The 21,856-nt window shown below is 45.3% G+C and overlaps 2 protein-coding genes across 2 annotated transcripts in view; both read right to left on the bottom strand.

Annotated features, from left to right (window-relative positions):
* Nucleotides 1–435: 435 nt before the first annotated feature.
* Nucleotides 436–19,131, bottom strand: LOC139382370 (sodium/calcium exchanger 2-like). Its single transcript, XM_071126368.1, has 8 exons — nucleotides 19,094–19,131; nucleotides 16,436–16,812; nucleotides 14,403–14,506; nucleotides 13,430–13,447; nucleotides 10,355–10,479; nucleotides 8,361–8,460; nucleotides 3,842–4,120; nucleotides 436–1,682 (listed from the first exon to the last, which is right to left on the bottom strand). The coding sequence occupies exons 2-8, from the start codon at nucleotides 16,723–16,725 to the stop codon at nucleotides 1,306–1,308; spliced, it is 1,293 nt and encodes a 430-aa protein (XP_070982469.1). The 5' UTR covers nucleotides 16,726–16,812; nucleotides 19,094–19,131; the 3' UTR covers nucleotides 436–1,305.
* LOC139382237 (sodium/calcium exchanger 2-like) overlaps nucleotides 18,306–21,856 on the bottom strand; it is a 73,939-nt gene continuing 70,388 nt past the window's right edge. Inside the window, exons 4-5 of the mRNA XM_071126106.1 lie at nucleotides 19,094–19,549; nucleotides 18,306–18,332 (exon numbers count right to left, since the gene is read on the bottom strand). Coding sequence (XP_070982207.1) covers nucleotides 18,306–18,332; nucleotides 19,094–19,549 — 483 coding nt within the window. The remainder of the gene's footprint in view (nucleotides 18,333–19,093; nucleotides 19,550–21,856) is intronic.

Here is a 21,856-nt window from a genome sequence, read left to right on the forward strand (position 1 = left end):
CCACTACTACGCAGTGGTGTAAAGTAACTTTGTAAAAATACTTTGAAGTACTACTAGTTTTTGGGGTATCTGTACATGACTATTTTTTGACAACTTTTACTTGTACTCCACAACATTCCTAATTTTTTGGGGACTTTTTACTCCCATACATTTTCCCTGACACCCAAAAGCAGGACAGTAATATGGTCCAATTCACGCACCTATCAATATAACACATAATCGTCTCTACTCGCTCTGATCTGGCGGACTCACTAAACACAAATACTACGTTTTTTAAACGAAGTCGGAGTTTTGGAGTGTGCCCCTGGCTGTCCGAAAAAGAAAAAAATATATATAAATAAATAAATAAATAAAAAGAAAATTGTGCGGTCTGGTTTGCTTAATATACGGAATTTGATGTATAGCTTTCACTTTTTATTTTTACTCAAGTCTGACAATTAAGTACATTTTGCACCACTGTACATTAAGTACATTTAAAAGCAGATACTTTTAGAACAAGTAGTATTTTACTGGGTGACTTTTACTTTTACTCAAGTCATACTTGATACTGCTTTAAGGCCACACAGACATGGATTGAGTCGAGTGGATCGAGTCTGGTTCGCCTTCCCTGCAACGATGACGGAGCTACGGCCCACCCTGCAAAACACACGGCACTCTACCCTGCTTCAATCAAAGCAGTCTGGACCCAAAACCATGTTACGCAGTCAGCCGGAATGAATAGAATGCCACTGCAACACTTAGTTTCTACACACCTGTCTGTCTCTTTCTCTCCTTCACTCTCCCTCTTTTACGACATGCTGGTTTACATTCTGAACATGCTTCCTTTGAAATCTCTCCAGTCTTACTTCCTTCGTCACTTCCTTGACCAATACTTTCTTTTCTCTCCTTCTCTTCCTCGTTTGTCCAGTGAGTGTGTATAACCCTTGAGTGTGCAATAGGAGGTTGATGTTAACTGGGTGCCATCCAGGATCCAGGCCACACGTAACCTGTGTGGTGCCCTTGTTACAGTGCTGTATGTGTGTGTTGGTCTTGGTGAGAGACCACGTGTGCATTTGTTTGTGCATGCATGTAGTTATATGTACAGTTCATGTTTCAGTACGTGTGTGTATGTGTCTGTATGTAAGTGTGTGTGTATGTGTATATCTCGTATGTCTACAGATCCCTTAGGTATTAGCGATCCAGTGATAATGACCAGGTCCCAACCTTTGGCCTGGGCCCTGTCCTGTTGTAGATGTGTGTATTATAAGAACTATAATGTATATCAGTGTTTTGACTAGTAGCCCTGTCTCTGCTCTCATGTGTCCTCTAAAAGCCCTCTATGTGGCAGTAGGCCTCCAGGCTGGAGAAGAGGACGTAGAGGAACCAGAGGCCCAGGAAGAGGAGGCTGGTGATGATGCGTGCTGTCCGCGGCCCGCCCAGCTCCCCCCCGATAGAGGGCCGCCGGCGGAACAGCAGCACGCCCATGCAGATGAAGGCGAAGCTGGTGAAGAGGGTGACGGAGAAGGCCAGGGAGCCTGGGTCCACGCGGAACTCCTTGCCCTGCACCTTCCAGTAGACGGCCGCCACTGACCACGCCACCCCGATGCCCAGGAACACGTTGACCGCGTTGCTGCCAGTCACGTTGCCCACCGACGCATCAGCGTGCTGGTCCTGCGTGGCCGCCACCTTGCTGGCAAACGTGTCTGAGGAGGGAGGAGGGGGGGTAGGGAAGGAGAGAGAGATAAGTGAGAGAGATAGGTGAAGTACCTGTCATCACAGCTGGTGAAGAGGCTGGGGGAGTAGGCCAGGGAGCCTGGGTCCATGCTGTTGTCATTCCTTGTAGTCACACACACACACACACACACACACACACACACACACACACACACACACACACACGGATTTCACTAACTTTCACTAACCCTCATTAAATGAGGAATGGTTGTGGTATTTAAATGACATTAGGAGATACAGTTGGAGCCTGAAGTTTACATACACCTTAGCCAAATACATTTAAACTCAGTTTTTCACAATTCCTGACATTTAATCCTAGTAAAAAGCCCAGGTCTTAGTTCAGTTAGGATCACCACTTTATTTTAAGAATGTGAAATGTCAGAATAATAGTGGAGAGAATTATTTATTTCTGTCATCACATTCCCAGTGGGTCAGAAGTTTACATACACTCAATTAGTATTTGGTAGCACTGCCTTAAAATGGTTTAAATTTGGTCCCACAATAAGTTGGGTGAATTTAGGCTCATTCCTCCTGACAGAGCTGGTGAAACGGAGTCAGGTTTGTAAGGCCTCCTTGCTCGCACACACTTTTTCAGTTCTGCCCACAAATGTTCTATAGGATTGAGGTCAGGGTTTTGTGATGGCCACTCCAATACCTTGACTTTGTTGCCCTTAAGCCATCTTGCCACAACTTTGGAAGTATGCTTGGGGTCATTGTCCATGTGGAAGACCAAGCTTTAACTTCCTGATTGATGTCTTGAGATGTTGCTTCAATATGTCCACATATTTTCCCCATGATGCCATCTATTTTGTTTAGTGCGCCAGTCCCTCCTGCAGCAAAGCACCCCCACAACATGATGCTGCCACCCCGTGCTTCACGGTTGGGATGGTGTTCTTCGGCTTGCAAGCCTCCCCCTTTTTCCTCCAAACATAACGATGGTCATTATGGCCAAACACTTTTATTTTTGTTTCATCAGAAAGGAGGACATTTCTCAAAAAAGTACGATCTTTGTCCCCATGTGCAGTTGCAAACCGTAGTCTCGATTTTTTATGGTGGTTTTGTAGCAGTGGCTTCTTCCTTGCTGAGCGGCCTTTCAGGTTATGTCATTATAGGACTAATTTTACTGTGGATATAGATACTTTTGTACCTGTTTCCTCCAGCATCTTCACAAGGTCCTTTGCTGTTGTTCTGGGATTGATTTGCACTTTTCGCACCAAAGTACGTTAATCTCTAGGAGACAGAACGTGTCTCCTTCCTGAGCGGTATGGCGGCTGCGTGGTCCCATGGTGTTTATACTTGCGTACTATTGCTTGTACAGATGAACGTGGTACCTTCAGGCATTTGGAAATTGCTCCCAAGGATGAACCAGACTTGTGGAGGTCTACAATGATTTTCTGAGGTCTTGGCTGATTTCTTTTGATTTTCCCATGATGTCAAGCAAAGAGGCACTGAGTTTGAAGGTAAGTCTTGAAATACATCCACAGGTACACCTCCAATCGACTCAAATGGTGTCAATTAGCCCATCAGAAGCTTCTGAAGCCATGACATCATTTTCTGGAATTTTCAAAGCTGTTTAAAGGCACAGTCAACTTAGTGTAAACTTCTGACCCACTGGAATTGTGATACAGTGAATTATAAGTGAAATAATCTGTCTGTAAACAATTGTTGGAACAATTACTTGTGTCATGCACACAGTAGATGTCCTAACCGACTTGCCAAAACTATAGTGGAGTGGTTGAAAAATTAGTTTTAATGACTCCAACCTAAGTGTATGTAAACTTCCGACTTCAACTATACATCTCTGTTACTATCTGTGGCCTGGTCAAACCCCAGTGCATAAGTCATCCAGATACCTTAGAGCTAGGAGGTCTATACACACATCCTACCAATATGGCTGCCTGGTGAGGCAGATGTACTTGAGCCCATAGTGCCTCTATTTCACACACACACACACACACACACACACACACACACACACACACACACACACACACACACACACACACACACACACACACACACACACACACACACACACACACACACACACACACACACACACACACACACACACACACACACACACACACACACACACCACTTCAACTGTATATACATAATCTCTCACCAGGAATAGAGGTGCCAAGAGCCACAAACACCACAGCAGTGACAGTGTCCCTGAGGCCCACAGTGCAGCCAAAGTGGGAGGCTAGGTCCCCGATGATGGCAGTCAAGATACCGATGACCGAGATGGACACGAAGAAGCAGGCCCAGCCATTCCAGTACTCGGTGGGCGGAACGAAGGCGAACAGAACCTTCCAGAACACCGTCAGAAAGTGCATGACGTAGTCGTAGCAGGATGGCAGACGCTCTTCACGCCCCTCCTCGTCATCGTCATCACCATCCCCTGGGAGGTGGATACAGTAAAACATAAGAGACTTATGCACGCGCTCACACCAGTGGTGGTTTGTGCCGTTTAAGACGAGGGAGGACAATATATATATTTTTTATAAGAATGGCCTTATTTCTATTACAGCATATTGGATGACTGTCATTCATATTCCATTCACCCAGATCAATGTAAGATTGATACGTTTAGGCTACTATATGCCTATACCGATCAGGTTGCTACAACCTAGCCTTTGAATTAAAGTTTACAACGTAGGTGCACAGGTCGAGAGAAAATAATGATTAATCAAAGTGACAGACAGTGACAAATTCAATACCGCCTTACACACTCTTGCCTGCTTCTAGCTGATCTAGGGTGTAATCATTAGGACAAAAGCTGCAAACAACAGCTGTTTGTGACCAGGCAAAAAAACCTTTCCAAGCCAAACCTTCATATCATAACCCCTAACCACTACACACAGCCGTTGTCATCAAATTAGCTAACGTCATAGTCAACTTAGCTACTAGAACTAACAAGTTAGTAAATCCTTTACAATCATGCAGTACAGTGTTACAGTCAGCAATCAGTTTAGCAGTTACACCGGCGGGCAATGAATTAATAAAACCAAAAGCTTCCCTTGATTTGGAAGAGTTCCAGTGTTGGATACCCATAGCCAGCTACCTAACATAGCATCCCTCTTTGTTTGAGTAGGCTAAACTAGCTTTCTGCATTCGCTATCTAAATAAGTGAAACTGAAAAAAAATGACCATCTCTCACTCGCTTGTACTTCATTTTGGAAGAAATTAATTTGTTCAGAACTGTTCAACAATTGTCTTTCTCTCTCTTTGAGTCAACTACACACCACATTTTATGCAGTGCTAGCCAGCTGTAGCTCATGCTTTCAGTACTATATTCATTATGATTCCTTGATTGGGTGGACAACATGTCAGTTCACGCTGATAGGTTGGAGGACGTCCTCTGGAAGTTGTCATAATTACTGCGTATGTCTATGGAAGGGGGTGAGAACTTTGAACCTCCTAGGTTTTGTATCGAAGTCAATGTACCCAGAGGAGGACGGGAACTAGATGTCCTCCGGCTACACCATGGTGCTATTCCAGAGAGTGCTGTTGAGGTTACTGTAGACCTTCACTGCAAAACAGTGTAATTTTAATAAATGATTTAGTATAGTTTTATCTAAAAAGGATAAACTCACTAAGGATGGTCCTCCCCTACTTCCTCTGATGAGCCTTCACTGGTGCGCACGCCAGTGAAGGCTCCTCACACATACACACACACACACACACACACACGTTTTCCCTGGTGTATTGTTATATTCATGTTTATCTGTAATGAATATAACAGTCCACCAGGGGGAGCTTTTACACCAGACATAAACAGTCAGACATCTCTCCCATTACCTCAACACTGTGGAAGACAGCTTTGCTTTCTAAAGTCAATATTACACTTTATAATAGATATTACCAAGATAAATATCACAGAAACCTTTTTATATGAAGTCTGCGGGTTTGCAATTATCACCTTTCAAAACAAGTTGTTTCCTGTTATAATGAGGATCCCGAAAATAAGGGACTGTCCTCACTTGTTTCCCCTTGACATTTCAAACTTAACGAGCAAGCTAACACTCACTCCCTGAATGAAATGCTTGGGAAGCTCTTTGGAAGAACAACAAAGGACTTCAAATATTTGATGTAATTATGGCTCTGGACAAAAAGCACTCAGATCACTATTCAAAGCATGAGCAAGAAATGACATTCATAAAGCAGCTGTGAAGTCCTTCATTATGGCTCCAATCCAGGCTTGAGCAATGGCCGTCCTGGGGGCCGTATGACCTGATTCAATACGGCCTGTGGAATCATACTCAGATCACATCAAGAATTTGCGATAGTAACGTTTTGAAAAACGTATTTGTTATTCAAATTAAAAGCCAAATGAATACTCATCTTAGTGTCCCATCGCTTGTGGGATAAAAAAAAAAAATGTAACCTTTACTTATTTAACAAGGCAAGTCTGACAGGCTGACACACACTTCGTCACAGTTACAAATAGTAGACTAGAAATTGGGCAAAAATGTGTTTCTCAAAGAAAAGGAAAGTAGACAATGAATGCAGGATGTTCCAGCAAATATGTCTTTATTGAGGTATCAGGGGAAGCTGTGTGCTTAGTGAGCAAAGAGAGCATCTCTGTCTTGAAGGACTACAACTTGTTCCGACACTTCCAGACGAAGCGTGCAGAGAAATATAGGGATATGTTTTCTGAGCAGAGGGTAAGTGCATCAAAAGAGTTGCTTTCCCAGTTGCAGAAGCAGCAAGGACTTTTCACAAAACTTCAATCAGCAAACGACAGAATTGCAAGAGCTGGATATGTACTGTCCCACAAAAGTCCTAAACATAGCAAGCCATTCGCTGAGGGCGAATTCATTAAAGAATGTTTATTTGACTCTGCAGCAATACTTTGCCCCGACAAGAAAGAGCTGTTTGAAAATGTTTCCCTGTCAAGACGAACAGTGACACGACGGGTTGAGGACATCGCAGAGAATGTGGAACAACAGTTGAAAGACAAGGTAAAGCATTTCACCGATTTCTCCTTGGCCCTGGATGAGAGCAGTGATGTACGTGACACGGCGCTGTTGATATTCTTACGACTTTGAAATTACAGAGGAGCTTCACTGCAGTCAATGAAGAGCACAACCACAGGGAAGAATTTATTGGAGGTTAATAAGTGTGTGGAAAAGCTGAGACTCAGTTTTGAAAAGTTCTCCAGTGTGACCACTGATGGGTGCCCAAACTTAAGAGGAAAAAACATTGGCCTTTTGAAAAGGATACAAGATCAAGTAGCTGAGCTGAACGCAGATCAGAGAATGATTTTCCTGCATTGCATTATTCATCAGGAGGTGCTCTGTAAATGTGTTCTGAAAATGAGCCATGTTGTGGACACAGTCCCTACAGTGGTAAACTTCATAAAAGCAAAATCTTTAAACCACAGGCAGTTTGTCTCACTGTTGGAAGAGACAGAGTCGGGTCATGCAGATCTCCCCTACCACACAAACCTTTGGGGAAGGTGCTTAAAAGGAGGTGGGACCTGAAGTCAGAGATTGCTGAGTTTTTGAAAATGAAAGGAAAGTATGTGGATTTCCCTCAACTAAAAGATAAAGAATGGCTGGCTGATTTTGCCTTCACCGTGGACATCATGGCCCTCATGAATGAACTGAATTCCAAACTAGAAGGGAAGGGCCTTTTTGCGCATACTCCCCCTGACCCGACAAGTAGAAGCCAACAATCTCATCCAACACTACTAGTCTGTTCCCTGTCAGATGACCAGCGGGAGAAGTATACACCGCTGCTGCGTGCTTTGAACAGTACGTTTTCTCGGCGTTTTGAGGATTTCAAAGTGTTAGAAAATGACATGCCGTTGGTTTCCTCTCCTTTCCTTGGTTGGTTTCCTCTCAATGTGGATAACGCTCCCACTGACCTGCAACTTGAGCTTATCGATCTGATGCAGTGATTGGAGAGCTATTCAAAACAATGTCACTGATGAGGTTCTATGCATCTCTCGATGAACAGGAGACATGCTCAGAAGATGTTTGTAGTGTTTGGGTCAACCTATGTATGTGAACAGACATTTTCAGTGATGAAATATAACAAGGCACAGATCATCTCTTACGGACTCTGACCTCTCGGCAATCCTACGCATAGAGACGTCAGAAACTATACCCGACTTCACTGCTCTAGTCAACGCCCATCAGAGACTTCACTCCTCACACTGATTGAGTAGTTTAAATGTAATGTTGAGCTCTATCTCTTTCTTGTGTTTTTGTGCACACCCGTTAAGAGTTCTGTCCGTGGTGCTGAATGCACAGTGTACTTTTCCCTCTGTGTAGTTCATTGGAAGTTTTAATAATGAAGATACCTACCAAAAGGAGAACATGGATGTGGTTTACCTCTGTGCATGTTAAAAAAGTTAAATGAGTAGCATATCAGGACGTGATTTACAGTAGATATATCTGTCAAAACAACATGTAATCCTGTAATATGATTCTGGGCCACGACGGCAAAAATATATTCTAATGTGGCCCTCCATGGAAAATAATTGCCCAGGCCTGCTCTAGTCAGTGTGTGTGTGTGTGTGTGTGTGTGTGTGTGTGTGTGTGTGTAATACAATGTCAACAGTGAGACTCACGTTATTCATCTTTCTCTCACTCAATAGAAATCACACACACGCACAAATACCAAAAGCTGACCTGCGCTGACAGTCACAGCTTCCACGAACTGCTCCCTCCAGGAGTGAGTGCCAATCACAAGGGCCAAGTTGGTCTTCTTAATGAGCTTGTCAACGGTGCTCTGCCAATCACAAACAAAATGCGCATAGTCAACATCCTATTATAGAGAAGAAGGCAAACTCATGTGTGTGACCGGAACACTAATGGAGAATGCCTAGAAGAGTTTGAGGAAGTGGCATCGTTACCATGAGAAGTACAGTAATAGTTGATATTTTATTAAGATCCCCATTAGCTGTTGCGATAGCAGCAGCTACTCTTTCTGGGGTCCATTTCTGGGGTAATATGAATTCACAATAGCAGTATTTGTTTTCACCGCACACACTCACACACACACACACACACACACACACACACACACACACACACACACACACACACACACACACACACGCTGTGGTCCTTATAAACACATGCTGTGTTCAGGCTACTGACGGGAAAAATAAATGCAGAAAATCGCCAATCAAAATAAACGTTGTACCACAGAAGCCAGGTTAATTTTGCGAAGCCTATTTGATTCGGAGTTCGGACATACAAAGTTTATATGTGAAAACTAATTCTAAGATGCACACTTTCCGTTTTATCCGAACTCACGGCACTCGCGCATAAGAGGGAAGCTTTGGCTACCGGTGCATAGATCAAACGCACCGCTGGGACAATGATTCACCTTACATGTCCTAATCATGTGAAAGAATGCTCAGAGAAGCAGATGTTTTCACCAGCGTAGGTTTACTTCGATTTAACCTTCCGCCGATGTAAGATCAGCAGAGTAAAGGGTTCACATGACTATTGCCATTGTCGGCCTACTGCCATAATCCAGTTTAAGTTTGAATTATTAGAGTATGTTTACACCAGTGGAGGCTGGTGGGAGGAGCTATAGGAGGACGGGCCCTTTGTAATGGCTGGAATGGAATCAATGGATTGGTATCATACAGAGCAAACATATGGAAACCACACGTTTGATTGCGTTCCATTGATTCCATTCCCGCCATTACAATGAGCCCGTCCTCCTATAGCTCCTCCCACCAGCCTCCACTGATGTAAATGTATTCTATGCCTGCCAGGGTATAGGAGCTGCCTGGGCATACAGTATGTGATGCTCAGCGGTAGTCGTTTTTACTTGTTGATGTGGAAACTTCACCTGTGTAAACACTTCTCACTGGTCTTTTCTTTGCGTACTCCGGCCACCCATCCATAGAGCTAACAATGCTATTAAACGATGTGACATTGATCTAGGATTTCATAAAGCCAAGTGCCAGTCATTGAAATGACTTGAGAGTTCAATTACCTGTTGTGTTTGTTTTGTGCTGCTACAAATCACGAGTGACAAGCGCAATCTTATTATGCATAACAAATGAATCTGAATCAAGTCAAGAAGAGGCACACGGCCTGATTGGATGAAATCCCGAGGCATGTTGCTATAGGACTTAAATGAGCTAGCTGTCGTCCGTCACAACCGTTGGTTCACTTGACGAAAATATTGATGAATCAATTAGCTTAATTAACACCAACCCTTCTGAGGACCGACACTGGGCACAGTTGAGGGTCGTTCCACCTCAAAAAATCCAATGCAAGTCAATGGTACCTATATTAGCCTTTTCATCCTTCATGCCCAAATCATCCTAAAGTATCTAAAAATGGATTGTGTTAGTCAATGATGTTACTTATAGATGATTTGGATATGCTAATGTAGGGACGATTGACTTGCATTGGATTTCTTGAAGTGGAACGACCCTCAACTGTGCCCAGTGTCTGTCCTCAGATGGGTTGGTGTTAAACCAACTGTGTGGCTCTGGGGCTGTATGTGATCTTGGATCAGGTTTGCCTAGTAGATAACAACGAATAAGATTATATGGAACTGATCGTAGATCAGCACGCCTACCATGTGATGCTCGATGCATTTACTGAGCGCTGATGTGGCCAATCGAGTGAAGCAGAGGAGAAGAGGGGCTATATACCTTGAACTCATAAGACTCCTCAATGACCACCTCCAGCCGGCTGTGCTCCCCCAAGATGGGCTTTCCCATCTCTGCAATGCGCCTCGCCTCCTCCTCCTCTGCACTCATTTGGCCATCAGGATCCTCTAAGAGATAGGAGACAGGAGGGATGAGATCGATAGAACATTGAAGGGAATGAGAGGGGGGGTGAGGGAGAGAGAGAGAGGGGGGTGAGGGAAGAGAGAGAGAGGGGGGTGAGGGAAGAGAGAGAGGGGGGTGAGAGGAGAGGGAGAGAGAGAGGGGGGTGAGAGGAGAGAGAGAGAGAGGGGGGTGAGAGGAGAGAGGGAGAGAGGGGGGTAAGAGGAGAGAGAGAAAGAGAGAAATTGAAACTCAAACATGCTAACATGCCTCACAAACAGATCATTCAAGGCCAGTGTCCTATCAATAATTGAGTTTGAGTCAGCATCATTTCCTCTTCATACAGTACATCACTCATGTGCATTAGCCCATGTATGTGGAGACGTGGGGGAGGGCGAGTAGGAGAGATGAGAGGTTGATGGTGAATGTGTGGGTGCCATGGGGAAGAACGAGTGAAAAAGAGAGGAGATAAGGAGAGATTAGTGGGGTATATTCATGAGAAGATGAAAGTAGGGCAGTCTGGGAGACGTAGCAACAAAAAGATAGCCAGACATTTTGTTGGGTTGAAATGAGGGTAGATTTATGCTGAATTGAGGTGGGCAAAGACCAATGTCCCAAAGTGTGATTTAGTGGCTGTTAATAAAATTGAACTGGACCAATAGGGTCCTCAGAAAGCCGCATTTAAAATAACACCTCAAATACACTATAAACAGCTGGGCAAAACCCATTCTCCCTGCTTCCATTCAGCATCATATTTCCTATCTACTTATAGCGTATAATTACTCATCCTCTCATTGGAGGGACGACAAAGATGGTAAGCCGTGAAGACGCACGGGAAGCTTTGTTTGTGTGTCGTCGTCGCCGCGTGGCGAGTGGGCAGATATTATTCCTCTTAGTTCCTCTCCTCTGCCTTCAAAGCACAAGCTGTAATTATGAAAGTAGTAGAGCCGCCAGGCACCACATGGCAACTGTCCCACTGTATTTCCCCAACGGTCCAGCTCCTTCACCGTGTTGCTCTAACAGGGTTACACCAGATACTAAATACTAATACCAATACACTCTAATGATGAAGTATACTGCTGGTCTGCGGTTACTGTGGGTAAATTACAGCACCATCATCCCAGGGCCCATATTCACAAAGCAGCTCAGGGTAGGAATGCTGATCTAGGATCAGATCCTCCCAGCTCGTGTCCATCTCTTTTTTCATTATGATCTAAAATGCAGAACTGATGCTAGATCAGCGCTCCTGCTCTGAGACGCTTAATGAATATGGGCCCTGATTGGGTAAGGCTCTTCAACACCTGTTTAAGACGTGCATTAGAATAAAGTGTGTCATGGGACACTGCTAGACTACTGTAGAAGGACAGTACTCTAATATTTATCCAAGAGAAGACAGTTGTGCGATATATACGCATATAATATTTATCCAGGGATGGATACAAATCGATGTGAGAGTGATGCATTTTATGGCGCGAGCAGGTCCTTCTCATGGATTTATGCTGTAAATAGACTTGTAAATTATGCAACAGTGGCCAAGGCAACACTGGGTGCTAATCCCTAAGTGGCTAACCGCAACAGAGGTGTGAACAAAATAAAGGTTCTTACAATGTTCTTCCTCAGCTTTTAAGGTTCCTTGGAGAAGTCTTGCCCGATAAAGAACCTTTGAGTTAATTGTGAGCTTCTTGACCTGGCATCTGCGGTTCTTCAGAATTCTAAAAGGCTCTTGAAATGTATGGAAGCCTGCAGATGTGTCCCTTTCATAGCACACAGCAAATTGGCCAGTGTTGATTAAAGAGTTAATTTAACAATGTAAAGAGTTAAATTAACACTCAGTGGTGTAAAATAACCCCAGAGTTAGTGTTAATAACCAGAGTTGAACCAAAACCACACCCTTTATTATCATATTTCCCAGCATGCTCTATTGCAAGTAGATTTTTAGAATTGTTTGTTTAAATATCTATGTTTTTGCATGTACATTGATGAATTCATTTAACGTTAGACTCAGCGATATGACATAGATCCAGAAAGTAAACGGCTTAGTGGGTCAATTTCTGCAAAAACTAAGAGCTTGAAGCTCAACTTATCCACTGTTTTGGTCGTAAGAGCATGAAGCGAACCCGTGCACATGCGCAGATACTGTGCAACTCATCTCAACTCAATATCTGCTGTGCTGCTTGTGTGCCGAGTCTACATTTAATATTATGCTACTCAAATATAAATAACATACATTTTTCTAAACTAATCCAATCTGTTACTTGGATTTATTGCACCCGCTACTGAAATGGTTGTTTAAATTAATCTCATATCTCAGTCTTCCCAACACTGGCAGTCATTCTGAATGCAGGTTGTGAGTGAATACAATTCCAAATGTCGGATATCCCCAATCTGTCTGGATTCCAATAGGAATTGCACATCTCTTTGTAAACTAGCATAATGTGATTGCAGGCAGGATTAGGGTAAAACTAAGCCCTCAGAAGAAGGCTTCATGAAATATGTATTGTCTTGTCTTGTCTTAAAGAATGACATGTTAATGACAATGTATTCACTTGGGATCTCACTTGGTGAAGGCCACAGGACTGAGAATGGATGAAATCAACAACCGTGTCTCTGTCACTAGCAATCACAGTTATGGGTGGTACTGGTAACTTTAACGTTCACTTGAAAAGGCACCCTGGGAAATACGCAAGTAAGGCTTAAAACTCTACAGCAGGGCTATTCAATTCCAGTCCTGGAGGCCAAAAACATGTCCGGTTTTGGATTTTCTTTCTATGGTTCTTCATAGACCCTTAAATTGATGTTGTTATATAGTGTACCAACTCATGTGAAATGTTTGTTGTTGTTTTTATGGATGATTCTAATCCAAAATCAATCCCCCCCTTGGGCCTTTAGGGATAATACAACGTTCTATGTCTGCTGTTTCTAGGCTGGTTGTGTGAGGCACGTTGCTGATGGTCTTACCTTGGTTGAGTAGAAGGGCTGGAAGACAGAAGAAAGAACCGTCAGTACAGCAGTCCAAACTCCAGACAAGTCAAAGTGCACATCATTACACTTCCCTGACCTTGTGAGGTTTTACCAACTAAGAGCTCTGATGTCACGACAGCTATTGTGAACTCTCCTCTAAGTGCCTCAGTTCAGTAAAAACAATCTCTCTCTCTCTCTCTATCCCACCATCACTCTCTCTCTCTCTCTATCCCACCATCACTCTCTCTCTCTCTCTCTATCCCACCATCACTCTCTCTCTCTACCCCCCCCCATCTCTCTCGCTCTCTCTCTCTCTATCCCACCATCGCTCTCTCTCTCTCTCTATCCCACCATCACTCTCTCTCTCTCTCTCTATCCCACCATCACTCTCTCTCTCTACCCCCCCATCTCTCTCTCTCTCTCTCTCTCTCTCTCTCCCACCATCACTCTCCCACCATCACCATCACTCTCTCTCTCTCTCTATCCCACCATGACTCTCTCTCTACCCCCCCCCCCCCCCCCCATCTCTCTCGCTCTCTCAAAAACACAGGCACGAAACACACTCACTAGACCTATTTCCTCTCTGTTTTCTTAGCCTCACACACAATTGGACATCAGCAGGCTCTCTGGTTGGCTCTGCAACTCTGAAAGATCTCTACTTGTATCTTCATCTCACCAGTAGAATTGAAAATTCCTTCTTTACCAAACAAAGCTACCTATAGTGCCTGACTGGTACTGGCTATCAGGCCCAACTCAGTCAGTGCCTGAAGTGCGATGAAAAAGAAACAGGTACTTAATTGTAGCGTACCTGGGTTTGTGTTTTAGAGCCAGTATTCTATAAGAGGTGCCACAACTCATTAAAGGTGCAGTTCTCCATACCAGTCAGCACCAACCCATTCCCAACCACTGACATCAGGAAAACAGAAAAGGACACACAGCACACATACACACACACTACAAGTACACACACCTGAGATTCCCCTCTTCAGCCAGCGTGGTTCCTCTAGTACGATGAAGAAGTTCTCCTTTTTCTCATACTCCTCATCGTCAATGATCCTCACCTGCAGGGTCTGACTGTACACGCACACACACCCACCCACACAGGTCAGTACCCGAGGTCATTAATCAACAAATAGATTAGACTGTCTTATTTAACTTTATTCAACAGTTAAAGGGATCAGTGGAAGGATGTGATCCCAGGGGTTAGTCAGGGATTTTGTTGTACTTTACAGAGAGAGCTCACCTCACACACACAGACACACACACACACAATCTTGTCCTTAATGTAGAGCCTCAAGGCTCTCTTTCCACCGCGGGTCCCTCCCAATTATCCATGAGCTAACCGTGCGCCACGTACAGCCATCAAGCAACAGGCAGGGAGGGGAGCCGCCAAAGCCAGACAAACGATGGCTTCCTCCCCGGGGGGCCACCCCAGACAAATTAACAGGCACAGCTTGCACTTAAATCACAACAGAGGACCCGCATCAATATTTCATCACTCCACGGCTGAATAATTCAGATGCAGACATGCCCAGTGGTCTGCAACACAGAGGAGCGTCACCCCTGCTGTATATCATCCCCTGTGGCCCAATCCTCATCCACTGCTCCATCCCTCATCCACTGCTCCATCCCTCATCCACTGCTCCTTCCATCCTGTGATTCTACCTACTGTAGGTCCTTTACTGTACCACCTACTGTAGGTCCTTTACTGTACCACCTACTGTAGGTCCTTTACTGTACCACCTACTGTAGGTCCTTTACTGTACTACCTACTGTAGGTCCTTTACTGTACTACCTACTGTAGGTCCCTTACTGTACTACCTACTGTAGGTTATTTACTGTACCCACTACTGAACAACCTTAGCCTCTCTTGGTGATTAACCCATAGGTTCCACCCCCCCCCCCCCCCCGCCCCCTTACAGAGTAGTGCAGGGCTAGCGGTCAGCTTTTACACAGGCTGATGTGGAGTGGCTGATGAAAAGAGGAAATAGGAGGGGGTGAAGGGGAGGAGAGGAGGGGGAGTTGGAAGACGTGTTTCACTTTTTTTATTATGCTCATTAGTCCTGATAATGTCTCCCAGGACATTGTGCCTGAAAATGTCACCACAGCAACAGTCTCCCTGTTGGCAGAGCAAACATAAACAAGTGAAGTGAGAGAAACAAAGAAACAAAGAGAGAGGGAGAAGGGAGATATACAGATGTAGGAACTTAATTTGAGCCATTTTGCTACAGCAGGAAAACAATCCTGCAGCAACAGGAAATGTGAATTAATATGTGGATTATAATCAATGGACATTTTTGTAGTTACTGATCAATATTTTTTGGGGAAAAAATCTAGTCTGAAATTTCTAAGTGGGAATTACAAACTTCAGAAGCCTTTTAAAACCTTAAATACACTACACGTTTTGCATTTACTGCATTGCAGGAACGTTCTCCTGCAACAGGGTGATCAAATTAAGATCCTACATCTGTTGATACAGGAGAGAGAGAGAGAGAGAGAGAGAGAGAGAGAGAGAGAGAGAGAGAGAGAGAGAGAGAGAGAGAGAGAGAGAGAGAGAGAGAGAGAGAGAGAGAGAGAGAGAGAGGAAGAAGGGAAAGATAGATACAGCGAGATGAGAGCGAAATTAGAGCTGAATGAGAAATAAACAAGATGTTGAAATGACCATTACTGTGCAAATTTTGTGGCAAGAGAGAAAGAACCAGAATGAGCCAAGACTGTGACATGAATACAGATAGTGTGGTAATATAGCATGATAATATAGCATGATGTAGCCTACTTTAAGGCAGCAACACATAGCAGTGTGAATACAGTATTGGCTATGAGTTGAGCACAAACACACAAGCCATTGATGAGCTAAAGCTCACTCCAGGTTGGCCTTTACGAATAATGGAGAACAGTAACTGGCATGGAGTAGTGAGAGGGAAGGGGGAGGGAGGGAGGGAATGAGGGAGTAGGGGAGAGTAGGAAACAATGGTGTGTGGATGTCCGTCCATCAGTACTCACGTTGTCTGGTCGTTGGAGAACTCCAGCTCTCCCTGGGTGTCCTCGTAGTCCACGCCGCCCCCCTTCGCCGTGCCCTCCTCCGTGTGATAGGGCAGGATCACCGTGCCGCGGGCGCCCGAGTTCCGCACCACTGAGATCTCCATGGTGCCAACACTCTCGCTGACGCGCACCAGCCGATTACGGAATGTGAAGAATCCAGCATGGTCGTCGTCCAGGATGGTCACCGTGGCGACCAGTGGCTCCACCAGGCGACCCTTGGGTCTCGCACCTGGCTCGTCACTCTCGAACATCCCCTCGGCGTCACCGATGCGCAAGTTGAGCAGCCGCACGAAAAAGTGCTCGTCCTCCTCGAAGATGTCATCATCGATGATGCCGACCTGGGAAAGGTGTAGGATGGAGGGGTGATGAAGAATTGATTTTGATTTTATTAGAATCTCTTTTAGTCCTCATTTGGACTAATCTTCCAAGAGTCCTTAAACATTCAAATACAACTTATAATACGATCACATTTTCACATATCACACTGTTACAGACACCAGACACAATACACTGTTACAAACAGATATAATACACTGTTACAGACAGATATAATACACTGTTACAGATATAATACACTGTTACAGACAGACATAATACACTGTTACAAACAGATATAATACACTGTTACAAACAGACATAATACACTGACATATTGACCAGATAAATACTCTAACAGTCTGAAAAGATAGATTGATTATTCATCTACCATAGCCCTGCACAACTTCCCTATGTATTATATTTAAATGGTATTAGTATTGTTTGAATTTACAGCTGAAGTCGGAGGTTTACATACACCTTAGCCAAATACATTTAATCCTAGTAAAAATTCCCTCTCTTAGGTCAGTTAGGATCACCACTTTATTTTAAGAATGTGAAATGTCAGAATAATAGTAGAGAGAATGATTTATTTCAGCTTTGATTTCTTTCATCACATTCCCAGTGGGTCAGAAGTTTACATGCACTCAATTAGTATTTGGCAGCATTGCCTTTAAATTCCACAAGCTTTCCACAATAAGTTAGGTGAATTTTGGCCCATTCCTCCTGACAGAGCTGGTGTAACTGAGTCAGGTTTGTAGGCCTCCTTGCTCGCACACTCTTTTTCAGTTCTGCCAACAGATTTTCTATAGGATTGAGGTCAGGCTATGTGATGGCCACTCTATTATCTCAACTTTGTTGTCCTTAAGCCATTTTGCCACAACAAATGGGAAGACCCATTTGCGACCAAGCTTTAACTTCCTGACTGATGTCTTGAGATGTTGCTTCAATATATATCCACATAATTTCCCTTCCTCATGATGCCATCTATTTTGTGAAGTGCACCAGTCCCTCCTGCAGCAAAACACCCCCACAACATGATGCTGCCACCCCCGTGCTTCACTGTTGGGATGGTGTTCTTCGGCTTGCAAGCCTCCCCCTTTTTCCTCCAAACATAACGATGGTCATTAAGGCCAAACAATTCTATTTTTGTTTTATAAGACCAAAGGACATTTCTCGTAATATATCAAAGATACCAAGTTTGGAAAGCCTTTCATTGATGGATTTTAACAAGTCCACAACTTGGCTTTGGTTTGTTTTGCTGATTGGGTTGGTTGGTTGTCCTTAACAATGCTTGAATCCTCAGAAACCAGCGACATGTTTCTTTGAGTTCGTAAGTATCTCTCGTCAATGAATCGTTCAAGCTCTTCAATGGATTCTGAATCATCCAGCGTGTTTTGCAGGCAGAGTAAAACAAAAAGAACAAAACAACGGATGTATCTTTCCGGATCTGTATAGGCCGTCGGTAGAGACACGCAATACACATTCATTAATTTATTTTTTAACTATTGTGTGCTCACTCGTCTTTGGAGGAAGTGCCAGTCTTTAAAAGGATAAGAGAAACACTGTTGTTTGAAGACAGAATGTGACAGCTGTTACAGACCACAAACGCTTGAGAGAGACGCGTCAAATCAACCTCACTGATCGTCAAAGACTTGGGACACTAAGGGATTGATCGCTGTAGTCACTCATTCATGTCTAATGGTTGACAAGCTACTGTGATGAAATAACGCAATTGAGTTGTTCCCTAACTCGCTCTCTCTCTCTCTCTCTCTCTCTCTCTTCACATTCCTTGTTTTCTCCCTTTCCTCAACACCTCTCCTGCGATCCAGAAATACACATTCTCTTTGTCCTCTGTCTAAGCGTGAACATGAAATGACGTGAAAATACGACAAGTTCAAAGAGAGAAACATCCTCTCCAAGGACAAAATACTTCAAAGCCCACTTCCTCCTTTTTTACTGTCTCTCCCACTCAGATTAAGTCGTATCCCCTGTCAGTCAGGACCATGAGGCAGACTTTAATGTGCTCTAGCTTCCGGAAGACTCTCCAGTTCTACTTGCTCCTCTAAGACAATATGAGACAGTTGATCAGGGACAGAGAGGACTCTAATTCAGAGGGTAATCGGTTTCTACGGCTGTTTTCTGCTCCTTCCATTACGTGACGTCTTGATCTGTCCACGACAAGCAGGCCTAACGACCTAGCTGGGGATCTGCTTGGCAGCACAGTTGTGCAATGCTTCTTACTATAATTGATTATAACTGTACATTACTGTTTACCTTCCTTCCCTTCCACTGACCCCTCACCTTGATCTCCTTGCGGGTATCTCCGGGTTTGAACACCAGCGTTCCCTCGCTGTACTCGTAGTCAGACCCGGCGTTGGCCGAGCCGTCCTCGGTCCGGTAGTCCACGTAGAAGGTGCTCTCCCCCAGGCCCCCTTGACACACCACAGCCAGCCTCAGTACGCCGCAGTTCTCCATACACTGGCTGTGGGTGCTCTCGAACGCCAGGCGGCTGCACTCAGCCAGGTCATCGTCCTCGCAGACCACTTCCTCGTCCACGGCGGCGGCGCGGCGAGAGTGGTCGGCGGCGTGCCTCTTGAGCACGTTGCCGGCGCCGGTCATCATGCGCGTAGCCTGGATGCGGTAGAAGGCGCGGCTCTTCTGTTGATGGAGGAGGGCGTAGTAGTTGGCTAGATCTACCAGCTGATCCAGCTCCTTGTCCGGAAACTTCTGCTTCAGCTGCTTCAGGATGCGGATCACCTGGGGGCAGAGGAACAGGGGGTGAAAAAGAGGGACACAGACACACAACCTCGACACAGAGATTAGGTTTGTGACTCTTGTAGGTTCAGCACGTTAGTAGCTCTTAATGGTCTCCTTTGCTCCAGTGTGTTTGTATGTGTGGTTGAGGTGGGTGAATCCTCTTCTTCTCTCCATCTATTTTCACTCTCTCTAGACCTATCTATTCCTGACAGGTGCTATGTGGGTATACATGAATGGGATGAGTATATCCTCCATAACCCCTCTCTCTCCCTCTCTACTGTACACCTCTCTCTCTCTCTCTCGCTCTCTACTGTACACCTCTCTCCCCCTCTCTACTGTACACCTCTCTCTCTCCTCCCTACTGTACACCTCTCTCTCCCTCTCTACTGTACACCTCTCTCTCCCTCACTACTGTACACCTCTCTCTCTCTCCCCCTCCCTACTGTACACCTCTCTCTCCCTCACTACTGTACACCTCTCTCTCTCTCCCTCCCTACTGTACACCTCTCTCTCCCTCACTACTGTACACCTCTCTCTCTCCCTCCCTACTGTACACCTCTCTCTCCCTCACTAATGTAAACCTCTCTCTCTCCCTCCCTACTGTACACCTCTCTCTCTCTCTACTGTACACCTCTCTCTCCCTCACTACTGTACACCTCTCTCTCTCCCTCCCTACTGTACACCTCTCTCTCTCTCTACTGTACACCTCTCTCTCCCTCCCTACTGTACACCTCTCTCTCTCCCCCTCCCTACTGTACACCTCTCTCTCTCTCTACTGTACACCTCTCTCTCCCTCACTACTGTACACCTCTCTCTCTCCCTCCCTACTGTACACCTCTCTCTCTCTCTACTGTACACCTCTCTCTCCCTCACTACTGTACACCTCTCTCTCTCCCTCCCTACTGTACATCTCTCTCCCTCCCTACTGTACATCTCTCTCCCTCCCTACTGTACACCTCTCTCTCCTCCCTACTGTACACCTCTCTCCCTCCCTACTGTACATCTCTCTCCCTCCCTACTGTACATCTCTCTCCCTCCCTACTGTACACCTCTCTCTCCTCCCTACTGTACACCTCTCTCTCTCCCTACTGTACACCTCTCTCTCTCTCTACTGTACACCCCTCTCTCTCCCTCCCTACTGTACACCCCTCTCTCCTCCCTACTGTACACCTCTCTCTATCTCTCTCTCTCTACTGTACACCTCTCTCTCTCCCTACTGTATACCTCTCTCTCTCCCCCTCCCTACTGTACACCTCTCTCTCTCCCCCTCCCTACTGTACACCTCTCTCTCTCTCTCCCTACTGTATACCTCTCTCTCTCCCCCTCCCTACTGTACACCTCTCTCTCTCCCCCTCCCTACTGTACACCTCTCTCTCTCTCTCTCCCTACTGTATACCTCTCTCTCTCCCCCTCCCTACTGTACACCTCTCTCTCTCCTCCTCCCTACTGTACACCTCTCTCTCTCTCCCCCTCCCTACTGTACACCTCTCTCTCTCCCCCTCCCTACTGTACACTTCTCTCTCTCTCTCCCTCCCTACTGTACACCTCTCTCTCTCCCCCTCCCTACTGTACACCTCTCTCTCTCTCTCCCTACTGTATACCTCTCTCTCTCCCCCTCCCTACTGTACACCTCTCTCTCTCCCCCTCCCTACTGTACACCTCTCTCTCTCTCCCTACTGTATACCTCTCTCTCTCCCCATCCCTACTGTACACTTCTCTCTCTCACCCTCCCTACTGTACACCTCTCTCTCTCTCTCTCCCTACTGTACACCTCTCTCTCTCTCCCCCTCCCTACTGTACACCTCTCTCTCTCCCTCTCCCTACTGTATACCTCTCTCTCTCCCCCTCCCTACTGTACACCTCTCTCTCTCCCCCTCCCTACTGTACACCTCTCTCTCTCTCTCTCCCTACTGTATACCTCTCTCTCTCCCCCTCCCTACTGTACACCTCTATCTCTCCCCCTACCTACTGTACACCTCTCTCTCTCTCTCTTCCTACTGTATACCTCTCTCTCTCCCCCTCCCTACTGTACACCTCTCTCTCTCCCCCTCCCTACTGTACACCTCTCTCTCTCTCTCTCTCTCCCTACTGTATACCTCTCTCTCTCCCCCTCCCTACTGTACACTTCTCTCTCTCCCCCTCCCTACTGTACACCTCTCTCTCTCTCTCTCCCTACTGTACACCTCTCTCTCTCTCTCCCTACTGTATACCTCTCTCTCTCTCTCTCTCCCTACTGTACACCTCTCTCTCTCCCCCTCCCTACTGTACACTCTCTCTCTCTCTCTCCCTACTGTATACCTCTCTCTC

The sequence above is a fragment of the Oncorhynchus clarkii genome, chromosome 24, assembly GCF_045791955.1.
Source record: "Oncorhynchus clarkii lewisi isolate Uvic-CL-2024 chromosome 24, UVic_Ocla_1.0, whole genome shotgun sequence".
NCBI lineage: Eukaryota > Metazoa > Chordata > Actinopteri > Salmoniformes > Salmonidae > Oncorhynchus > Oncorhynchus clarkii.

Coding starts and splice junctions, on each gene's coding strand:
- LOC139382370 (XM_071126368.1), bottom strand. CDS start 16,725: ATGTTCGAGAGTGACGAGCCAGGTGCGAGACCCAAGGGTCGCCTGGTG. Junction 8,461..10,354: donor AGGAGTCTTATGAGTTCAAG/GTATATAGCCCC, acceptor TGTGATTGGCAG/AGCACCGTTGACAAGCTCAT. Junction 1,683..3,841: donor TCTTGGCACCTCTATTCCTG/GTGAGAGATTAT, acceptor CTCCCTCCTCAG/ACACGTTTGCCAGCAAGGTG.